Below are 12,233 nucleotides of genomic sequence, written 5' to 3' on the forward strand. Positions count from 1 at the left end.
GCTGAATCTCTGGGATACTTAGGGCGAGCACCAGTCTGATTCCACTGATCATAAAGCTGGGAGGTGCATGTTAACAGCTGATCGATCCTGTCACCACCATAGTAAGGCTCCTGCATCTGATGGGGGGGCTGCGAGGAGAGTGCTGCAGCCGGGGAGGGTCTCTCCACAACAGGCAGGGAGACTTCATAATCAGCAAACCAGGCTGGCGGACGTATCTGACGTCTCGGGCGGGTATCAGTAAGTGGCGTTGCCTCCTCTCTCGCATATGGGAACATCCTCACGCACAGCGGTCACAAACTGAATCCGGCTCGAAGGACCAAATTTGTAATGACGACTTGATAGCTAGGACTGTAACTGTAGCTAGTTGGGGACAAGTGACCACTGTGGTGCATCGATAAGAATGCAATTGGATGCTGTAAATCTCTTTGATGGTTTTATTGACACTCAGCAGAGGATTATCTGTCTTCATGTACGTACAGTAGGTGTGTGTGGTTCTACAATAAACAATAAAAGAAAGAAAATATCAGAATACAAATAAACAACAGTGCTGACATGATTCAATTAGCAAAGGTAATAACTTGTAATTATTATACATTTCCCTTTAAGTAGCATTAGCTGCTTATACATATCAAATAACCAAAATAAAATACCAGATAAAAACATTATCTTCTTATTGCCTTAAAGAACTGTCTTCATACTGCTAGTTATCACTACTATCAAACCAAAAAACCTAGGTCTCTACTTCTCAACCATAATTACTCTCAGATAAAAACTATAAAGTGTCAAGTGAGAACACATATAAACACAATATTAATATAAAAATAATATTAATAGGCATTAACATAATGCTAGCGAACTTTATGCTAACATACTGCATTTCAATAGAGTATCTCAGAATAAACTCTTAACAACCCAAGGCACCGAAATACACATACGTAAACATTTAGATCAGGGTACTCACATGTCTCTGAACGCACACATGCACAGATATTGACATGGAAGACATCTATTCACCTCAGTAAATTCTACAATGCGTTTACCGGCCAATCTCACAACCAACTCAAAACGAAACTAAAACTGTTAGCGCTAAAACTGTGTTCTCTCTGTGACCCCGAAACGAAGCCGCTGATTGGCTAATCCCCATAACAGTAAGTCCTTCTTCACACCTAATAAATGTCTCATATCTATTTTTTACAGGGGACCATAAGCTTTTAGGGGATTTATTGGTTCTTGCGGGAGCGACGCTGTACGGCATCTCAAATGTATGTGAGGAGTTCATCGTGAAGAACCTGAGCCGGGTCGAATTCCTGGGAATGATGGGTCTCTTTGGCTCCTTCTTCAGTGGTATCCAACTGTGAGTCTCTTACTGTTCACTTTTAAAGATCAAATAATTGTAATTGTAGATTTGTGGCCTTTCCTCCAGGCCTTTTAGCTTTGAGGCCATCAAAATGCTTTTAAACTTATGAAAAATATGTTTTTTGTTCAATAAAATGCTCTTTAAGATGACAGTCTTTTCAATGATTGTAATTTAGGGATGCAGAGTATATATACTATACCATTGAAAAGATTGAGGTCCGTAATATTTTTCTTTTCAAATTAATACTTTTATTCAGCAAGAATGCATTCAATTTATCAAAAGTGACAGTAAAGAGATGTTACAAAAGATTTATATTTCAAATAAATGTTGTTTTAAATCTTTTTAGCTTTGCGATCACAAAAATAAAATACTGATATAATGTTGGTACCATGCAGTTTTACACTTTATCGCTTATTTATTTATCTATACAGTTATACAATTTATCTCTATTAGTTAAGATTTTATATATATCAGCATTTTCATGTTCATTTTCCTTATTTTTACATTTTTACACCTGTCCACTGCTGTCATCTAATACTCACTTCAAGTTTATATTTAATAACACTTTGAAATATAACCTCAAAATGAATATCCATTTTTCATACTGTGCATTATAATTCAGTGATTCTTATATTAACGTTTAATTTAACGGAATTTGTTAGCGGAAAAGCTGAATGCTTCAAGCGGAGAAACCGATCAGATCATCTAAGAGACAAGCAGGAATCCACCAAAGCTCTGCGCGATGAGTCAGTTAATATATATATATTTGTGTATTGGCACGATTGTTCAATTAATTAGCCAATTTCATTCATCATTTTAACTAGTATTAGGCTGAATTGCAAATAGGTAGCCTAATTCTAATACACGCAATGACTATCTATCATTACAATTTTTACATTTATGTAGCCTACACAATAATATTTTTTTACACTGTAATCCTTTTGTTTTTAATATTTGGCATGTTTGTGTGATGCGGATCCTTGTGTGTAATAAGCAAGGTCAACGCACACTGTGGACCCACCCAGAGGCGCATTTTCTACCAACACGTTCTTTAAATAACAAAGAAAAAACATTGCGCCAGACTTTAGACTTTAGACCAAGTTTGAGTTGGTCTATGGCGCAGTCTATTTTCATCTCCTTAAAATAGCACAAATGGGCGCAAATGCATTTGCTAATTAAGCGGCGTGGGTTTGGACGGGAAAATGCGAACGGCGCTGGACTGAAACTAGCAAACACACTTGCGCCGTGCCTTGCGTCGCATTGCTCCGGGTGTATGATAGGGCCCATAGTCTATCACCGTTGTACCCTTGGTTCAGATCCTTTACACCAAGTTACTCCAGGGTTTCCTGTTAACTGTTTCACCATAGCTCTAGTAGCAGGAGATCATCTTCTCGTAGTCTTCAAAGAAACTATTTTTTTCTAGTTGGATTGCCATCCACCTGCCGTCATCCTCAGATCGTCCTAACTGTTACACAGCCTGCATGTTTCATTATCATTTCCACCAGAGCCGTTTGGATCTCCAGCTCCACATATCCCAGTTACTTCCAACCACCAGCCAGCTGGAAGGTTCTCGTCTGCCGTCTTTTTTATCCTTCCACAAACGAGACCCATTTGGACAGCCTGCGTCCCGCAGCAAACATACAGCTGCTCCAGCTGGAGTCACATTCTCATCTAACACCTTTATTCCCCTGCTGCCGGAGCTTCAATGCGCTTTAACATCTATATTTGTGGCGTATTTACATAAACCCCAATGACACTGTTTATCCATGCCAGCTGGGTGTAATTTTGCTGAAAGGCATTCATATCTGACAGCAGACTGGAACTGTGGACGACAGTCAAACACTGCTTTCAGTTAAAGTCTGATTGCTTCATAAAGGGCTCTGGAGGAAGCAGTGTGACAACCTCACTGGATCTAGAATATTCTCTCTCTTTCTCTGCCTGCATCAACTAGATTCATCTGCAGGCTTCAGGGATTCAGGATCGGTCTCCCGCTGATGCACCTCTAGATGCTGTCGGCCGATGAGACTTGTAGCCTTGGCAACAGATCATCTGTGACAGCTCTACAGAGGTGTCACAAGGGGCCAGAGGATTGTTTCCCGTGTGGCTTTATTTGTGCATAGGGGGGTGGATGGGATGACGTGTCACGAGAATCCCTCGGACTGTTCAGGAGGGCTTCAGGGGAGATTGACCGCTCTTTGCTGAAGCTGGCTGGATTTGTCAAACTGGCCGTAGTTGCAGAAATCGCACTCCTGTCAAAATGAAGCATGCTGTCGAGACTTCGGTGCTGTCGCTATTTATCTTTTATTGACTTTCTGGTTTTTCCCTAGCTCAGCTGTGGCTGATGGGAGTGCTGTGTTTCTGTTTTTCAGGGCCATTATGGAGCACAAGGAGCTTCTGAAGGTGCAGTGGGACTGGCAGATCGGTAAGCTGGTGATTTTGACAGTTTTCACACTTTCATCCCAGCCTGAGTTGAATTCAATAATCCTCCCTCTCCAACTGGTCTCTTTTCACAATGTACCGCTGAACCTTAAAGCGGTTTCACTGCAAATAATTTCATTATTAGCAAGTCTTTTTGTCCATTTAAAAAAATAAGTTCACTAAATTACACATTTGTTTTTAGAGAATGCATATTTAACATGAAGTCATGAACAATTGTTGTCGTATTGCTTGGTTAGATAGTTTTCACTTATTAAAAATAAAAAGTTAAAAACAAATGGAGAATCAGTATTTTTGTAACAAAATACACTTATTTTTACAATACAATATACAAAATTAAGTCTAAGAAAAGGGTAAACTGATCTCGTTTCATAGACTACAATTAGTAATAAAAAAAATTATTAGCATTTTATGCTCACCAATGTGGCAATTATTTAGTAAAAATGCAGAAGAAACAGCAATATTGCAATTTCTTTTACAATTTTTCAGAAATGTTTGTCCAATTAGTTGCATTACATTAAGAATTCAACTGACAGCTATTATAAAAACTTTATAAAAAAAAAAAGATATATAAGTATATATAGTAGTGACAAAAGTAACATAAAATAATATAAATAATATAAATATATATAATATATAATATATTATATAATATAAAAAATAAACTAAATATATTTGGCTAAATAAAATAAACTTAAATAACACGTAAGTTTATTTAAGTGTTATGCTAAAGTACATTTAAGAAACCATTTTTATTGATTCGTTTTATAAGTACATTTCTTAGTCACTTTGCAAAAAATATTTCTAAATGGGTATTTATTTATTTTACTGTTACTTTTACTTTTACTAAATACTGTAAAAGTATTTATAAATCTTTAAAACTACATTAATCTTCAAGATAAGCAACACTGCAAAAAAACAATATTTTGTTGTTGTTGATTGTATCATGATAATTAAATGTATTTTCTTATTGCACCAAATCAGCATACTAGAATGATTACTGAAAGACGTGATCTTTCAGTAATCATTCTAATATGCTAATTTGGTGCAATAAGAAACTGAAGACTGGAGTAATGATGCTGATAATTCAGCTTTGCCGTCACAGGAATAAGTTATACCAGAACAGTCTATGCTATTTAATCGATTGAGTCAGTTTTTTCTGCCCATATTTCTAACAAGAATTCAATTTCCTTTGTCAACCAGTAAGCATTTTCCATTTATCTTGGGAATGTTTTGTGACAGATATAACAAAATATGCATCATCGATAGTGGTTCATTTCCTCAAATTAGTCTGGATAGCTTTCATTGCAAGTATAAATCACAAAGCGCATAAAGCACACTCCAGACCCCCACTTTCAAGAGATCTTGTGTGCAGCTGAGTTCAGAAAACAGCTTTCATAGCACTGCACTCAAACTTATAGGGGTCTAGTTTTGAAACCCCCTTAGAAAAAACACCAGACAGCTGTGAATGGATGGGGCTGATTAAATATTGCTGTGCACGTGCTGCTGAGCTCGGGGAGAGGTGCTGGAGCGCCAAATAAACCAGAAGATGTGACTTTCAATTTGACTTCCTCGCTGACAATAACAAGCATATGTAAACTGTTGACAAAAGACAATTAACAAAATTAATTGCTTATGCAGTCTGTGACATCTCTACCCCGTGTATAAATACACACGCCTGCTCACGTCTTCTGAGAAAATGTATGCGCAAACAACAAATGCAGTTTTATTAAAGCAATGAGCCACTCAAGGCAGTGCGTTACAGTAATTTTATCACAGTTACTGTTAAATGCATCTGATTTGAAATAATTATAAATATAATTTGGTTTGTAATCCTGTTTGGATGTGACTTGGCAAAACTTGCGTCCTCAAATTTGGTGTATTTTATGACCCAGGAAGTCACTTAAATTTAATCCAGATTGATGCGGCTTGATGAAGTGTTGAGAGGCTGTGCCAAAGGCAGCATTTGGGTTGGATCCCAGGAGGATGCTGGCTTGTCACAGGGACATTAGCAAGTCTAGAGTCGCTTGAGGGGGCAACGTCATTAACTGTCAGGGCTGTTGCAAGTAACGTGCTTTATGCCAGAAGAAAGAACGTCTCCCGCCAAAACTGTGATGCCCTTGAAAAGTAACGAGGGCATGTTGATGACAATGCATTAGTTATGTTGCCACCGTCCTTGAAAGAGCATGAGAAAATTCATATTTATCTGTGCATCATTGCGTATGATATATTTATTAATACAGTGACTTCTGAAGTATTTGGGTGCTTAAATGAATAGTTCACCCAAAAATGAACATTTGCTTCTACAAGATGTAGATGAGTTTGTTTCTTCATCGGAACAGATTTGGAGGAAGTTTAGCATTACATCACTTGCTCACCAATGGATCCTCTGCAGTGAATGGGTGCCGTCAGAATGGGAGTCCAAACAGCTGATTAAAATATCACAATAATCTACAAGTAATCCACACGACTCCAGTCCATCAGTTAAGATGCATGTTGAGTCATCAATACATAATATTGCTTTCTCTAATGTAAAGTTATCTCATCTGAATCAGGAGAGAAATATGCACAGATCAAGCACTGTTTACATACTTATATATGTGGGTGGCTAATGTTGTGAGAGGAAAACAGGGGATGGACTGGGACTGATTTACTGGAGGAAGTGTTATTATGGATTATATACCTGTATTTTGGGCAGATGCAATGTTTTTAAAATGATTATTGATGAATTTTTGATCATTGCAAACATGTACTCTCTAAAAGCTGGGTTAAATACAACCAAGCGCTGGTTAAAATATGGACAAACCCAGCTATTGGGTTGTTTTGACCCACTGGTTGGTTTTCTACCCAGAATATTTGGGTTAAACATTAAACCCAGCCGCTGGGTCAAAACAACCCAATAGCTGGGTCTCCCAATTGAGACTTGTGGATTACTGGTGGATAATTGTAATGTGTTTATCAGCTGTTTGGACTCTCATTCTGATGGCACCCATTCACTCCAGAGGATCCAGTGATGAACTAGTGATGTAATGCTAAATTTCTCCAAATTTGTTCTGATTAAGAAACAAACTCATATATATTTTGAATACCTCTACATCGGGAGTAAATTTTCAGCAAATTTTCATTCTTATAAAAAAAATCTGAATGTCATTGCATTAGAAAACAAATCAAAAAGTGCTTTTTATTTTAAGGAAACAAAAGCTTTTTCCAAGTAAAACGTTTCAATAAATGTAAAATGTTTGTCAGGGATCTGCAAGAAATGGGACCCAAATGCAGAATGAGCAGACAAGGGTAATTTTATTAACAAAACGTAGACTGGAACAGCTGGGGGAATTTGCGGTGAAACAGTTCAAACAGATGGGCAGGGCAGACAACAATACGGGCAGGAGGGATGACCACTGAGACAGTCCAAGATGACCACTGGCCCAAGCACAGAGTAGTTAGCTCCAGAGGAAGGGCCAGGTAGACACGGGAAACCCGTAGCTTTAAGTGAAACTCAAATGTCACCAGTCTAGACGCCAGGTAGAGACTCACAAGACCAGAGACTTGACACGTGAGAGAGGTGAGCTGCTTCCAGGCAGTGGGGTTCAGTGGTCAGGAAATCTGAGTGGGGCCAAGACAGGACAATACACAAAAACAAGACTCAAAACGACACAGACAATTGAAGACAAAGTTAGAACAAAGCAAAAGAAAACCAAAGCTATAATCCAAGAGTAAGAACAAAACTAAATCCAAAACTGCAATCACTTAAGCAAGAATAAATGAAAATTTAAATCGAATGAAAACAAAACTAGATTAGAATACACAAAAATATTTCCCTTTCTTTTAAACTAGACAAAGCTAAAGACCAAAAAGGATATAAACAACTAGATAAGAGATCAAAATAGTTATCAAGCTCAAAGGGATAAATTCTGAGCCAAAAGACGGGTAAACACCAAAAACAAACCAGCAGAGAAACAAGGAAAGAAACCCCAATATATAGGACAGTACACATGAGGATCAGGTGAAAACAATCAAGCAGACAAGGGCTAAACAAGGGGGCGTGACCAGGGGTAACAAGGAAGTGGGACATGGGGAGCACGTGGCAGACACAAACAAAGACAGAACCATGTGCTTAGACACAAAACAAACAAAGAAACATGGAACAGAGACAAGATGGACAGGGCTGTCAGGGCAGGATCCTGACAATGTTGTTATAAAATGCAATGCAATGCATGCATTTGGATTATTATTATTATCATTTTTTTTTTTTAGGTTTTTAAAAGTGTCCAAATATATTTTATATTAATATTTCCTTTTAATATTATTTAATACTATTTCTGCCACTATTGTATATATGTGTACTGTTACATTGCTCAGGGCGCATCATTAGTTAGATTTGTCACATCCACTCTGAAAATACTCTAAAAATGTTGTCATCACCTCCAAGTAATTAAAGAATTTTTAACGGGTTTATTCCTTCTGTAAATCCTTGCCTACAGACAGATCTGAACTTCCCCAGAATAGCAGGTGACAACTTATAATTCTATGATGTGCTACATCTCCAAACAGTGTTAGCAAGGCATCTGAATAAGTTATGAAGCCTTCTGCTCATCTCCGAAGCCTCATAGCCTGAGAACCAACTGCGTGTGAACAGCAGTGAGCTCTGAAATATATAGTGTGATACAATCCTGACATTGATTTGTCCTTATTGGAGACAGGCTGATTATTTGTTTTTACCATTATTATTTGGATTTCAGAGTTGATCCTGTACTTTTTCTTCCATAGCAGCACTGTCACTAACCAAAAGATTAAAACGTGCTATGATACTGTGTTTTATGGTATCACAGTAATATCATGTCATTTTAATATTCACCTTAAAGTACATTATTAATGAATTATGGTGCCAATAATATAAAGGGGCTAACTAAATATTGTATTTTAATACATTACATCATATATTCAAATATTTTTTTTAAAAATAACAAATTTTTTAACTCACAATTTGATAAATCGAACAAAAAAATGCATCCAAATTAAAAACAAAAAAGATTCAAGGTTGTTGATCAACATTTATTTTGTATTTTTTTTATTAAGGATATTTCTTCTTTATTGCACTGTATGCAGTTGTATTCAGATTTTCCCTATAGTGACTGATGTGGCTGTAACTCTTTATGTCCTCTCAGGGCTGCTGTACATTGGATTCAGCGCGTGTATGTTTGGCTTGTACAGCTTCATGCCAGTGGTAATCAAAAGAACCAGCGCCACAGCGGTGAACCTCTCCCTGCTGACGGCTGACCTGTACAGCCTCTTCTGCGGCCTGTTCCTGTTCCAGTACAAGGTTAGGATACGCTTTCACTCTCTCACTGCTCTCTCTCTTTCTCACCTCCTCACCACCACCAGAAGCTGTATGTCATTACACCTGCTGTAATTTTACTCACCTGTCCCATTTTTCTCTCTCATGAATGTTGAGCAGAATTTCTCTCCTCTCCTTCTCAGAGGTCTCTGTGATTTCATTATGAGTCATGCAGCTTCCACAATCCTCAAAAACATGTTTTTTAGAGATTAGAGAATCCTAAATTCTGCACATCATTTATTTTTTTCCACCCAAAGTCTATCCATTTATAATATAAGTTAAGATCTCTTGTACTTAAAAAACTATTTTGTTTTGCATGACCATTTTCCTGTGGCAGGATGAGAAAAGATTTTTTGGTTGATATTCTGTCTCTATCCGTTAAAATAGATCTACCATTAAATGACAGACCCTTCATTTCTTTATAAGTGGACGAGATTACAGAATTAGCAGGGGATCAAATAAATATTTTCCCAACAGTATACTTTAACTCTAAGCCATGATTTCCATCTTATAATCTGTTTTATTTCTGCTTGTTTTAGCTTTTACTGTAAAAGTTTTGAATTTCCTTACTTTAATGTAGTTACCAAATTGGCTGTTGAGTGAAAAAGTTGCAAACCCTGTTTGCAGTAGTGCTTACTTTGCCGTTAGGTTCAATGTAGTTTGTGCTGCCCCGTCCTTCAATACCAACCGCTTTCATATTGCATTGAAGCTGCTTTGAATTGAGACAGATCCACAATGCAATAACACAACGCCCTTAAAAGAAAGAGCAAGGATTTTTCACTGAAATACTAAGACGATTTATCAGGGGATTTCAGAGGCACTTTGCCTTCAGGGAAAAATCCAGCCACAATGTGAGACTTCATCTCTAAACACCACCATTACAACTAAAGCCATCACTGAACAAAGCCATTAGTCATACTGTACAATGAGCATAGTGTTTTAAACTCCCTCTCCTCGTCTAGAGCAGATTACACTGTCTGGAGAACAAAAGACATTTTGCTTCTTTTGAATGAATCATTATATGGACGGAGTATCACACTGATTCGTTTGAATGGTTACTGTGCTGTTAAAGTGAAGTATGGAAGGTGTTTTGCTGGTGAATAAAGCTGCTTGAATTTTGACTCTCAAGGTGAATGTATTAGGAACTTGTTTTTGAGCTTCAGTATTCATGAAATACAATTAGAGTGATGGGTATGAAACCAGCCCCCATGTCTGTCGCCATCGGCAGAAAGCTCAGGGTTACTGCATGGTTTCTCGGCTTGCTGGGAATAGTTAGAAGTGGCTCAACGAAATCAGATTCAGTCTGAGCAGAGCGGTAACAAAAGCTGTAATCACATATATAGCATCTCTGGCTTTGTTTTCTGGCTTTTTGTGTCCTTGTGTGAAGAGGCTCAGCACAGCTGTCCCTTTCTGAATCGCAGAAATAATCATGGGTTTCAGTTCATGTTTAATAGACATGTTGAGATGCGTTATTATATAGAAATATAGCATATCAAAAGAAGTACAAAAAGTATAAGGTGTTGTTTTGCTAATTTCAGCAGTTTATTTATACTAGATACAGGAAAATAATGTATTTATGAAATACATCATATGATATTATATTATATTATAGAGGAGTAAGAAGAGATAAGGACTTGTTTTGCTCATTTCAGTATTTTACAAACACTAGATAAAGGAAAATAGAGTTATAACATTAGATTTTAAATTAAGCGGCCACACTATTTTTTTTATCATGCTTCAATTGCTCTTAACTTTTCTTTTAACTCTTTTTATTTCCTTGGTAACTAAGTACCTAACTTTTGATTTAATGTTATTATTAGAAAAAATTTAAGTAAAAAAAAAAGCAGTATTCAAAGTATTCTGGTAGTATTATATTAATTTTTTTCACTTCTAGTTTTTAAAATATTCATACATAAGCTTTTTAGTACAGCTTTAAACAGCTCAATCAGATTTGGGAGCCATAACTATTTTGTAATTAGAGCTGTCAATCATTCCATTTCTTTATCAAATGAATTACTTGATATGCTGATTCATTAAATATGTCATTAATCCAAAGCTTTATCAATATAAGCTGAACAGAATAAGATATTTTAAGGGTGGCAGGTGAGACGTTTTTGGCTGCTGTATTGTGCTTTTTGTTTTGCTTAGTGTTTTTCAAGTGCTGTTTTTTTAACCTAATCATTAAACAAATGAATGCATTACATTGACAGGCATAGTATTAAGTAATCTTACTACGTGATGCTCATGTCTGGTATGATATGAAGAACATTTTCTGCATACTGTTCTCTCTGGTCATTGTGCTGTACACATAAAGGCTAGAGGTTACATCAGCTTGAAAGAAAGCCGGCAGACATGAAGCGCCTCCAAATGAATCCCTCTCCAGCCTTGAACTGAATGCCAGAGCCATTTGTAATGTGGTCATATGTAGCTAGAGCTCTCTGAGATTCTCTGCACGCTGTTGTTATTGCTGTTGGCTATAGTCTGCACCTGCATTCTCATCTCCTTTATTTTTGTGTCTGGCCCTTTGTCTTCTCAAACCTGGTTTCTGCTCACGATGCAAACTCAAGGTCCTTTTGAGTTTATAGCAGAGCCAAGAAGTCTGAGACTGCAATGATGATCTAATATCATTAAATGAATAAGAAAGGACATAAAAGATAGGTGAAATATTTCAGATTCTGTGGGTCACTAATAAGCTAATTTGTGACATTCGAGTACAGACAGTCAGATGCTCTTGCTTTTACACTCTTTTGGATCATCAGGGCTATTAGAGTTATAAAACATTACCTGACATAAATTGAACATACATATTAATAAAAAAAATTAAATAAAATGTCAAAACACAAATTAAAAAATTTTACATTTCAAATTAAAGTGAAAACGTAAAACATAAAATAAAGAATAATAATATTAATAAAATAATAATAATAATAATAATAATAATAAACTTTAATCATATTTTATTTATTAAAAAAATAAAAAAAAACATAACCTACCTTACATTACCTGAAATAAAATAAGTTTAAGTTTAAAAGTTTTTTTTATATAATTTTTCATATAGTATAACTTGATTTCCCTAAAATAACTAAAGCTAAAACTGAAATAAAA

The 12,233-nt window shown here is 36.4% G+C and overlaps 1 protein-coding gene across 1 annotated transcript in view; it reads left to right on the forward strand.

The window, feature by feature from the left end:
- The window catches only part of LOC113044656 (solute carrier family 35 member F1-like), an 88,081-nt gene that overhangs the window by 65,221 nt on the left and 10,627 nt on the right, over positions 1–12,233 (forward strand). Inside the window, exons 5-7 of the mRNA XM_026204817.1 lie at positions 1,198–1,354; positions 3,727–3,779; positions 8,959–9,113. Of these exons, the coding sequence (XP_026060602.1) occupies positions 1,198–1,354; positions 3,727–3,779; positions 8,959–9,113 (365 nt within the window). The remainder of the gene's footprint in view (positions 1–1,197; positions 1,355–3,726; positions 3,780–8,958; positions 9,114–12,233) is intronic.

The sequence above is a fragment of the Carassius auratus genome, chromosome 26, assembly GCF_003368295.1.
Source record: "Carassius auratus strain Wakin chromosome 26, ASM336829v1, whole genome shotgun sequence".
Classification (NCBI taxonomy): domain Eukaryota; kingdom Metazoa; phylum Chordata; class Actinopteri; order Cypriniformes; family Cyprinidae; genus Carassius; species Carassius auratus.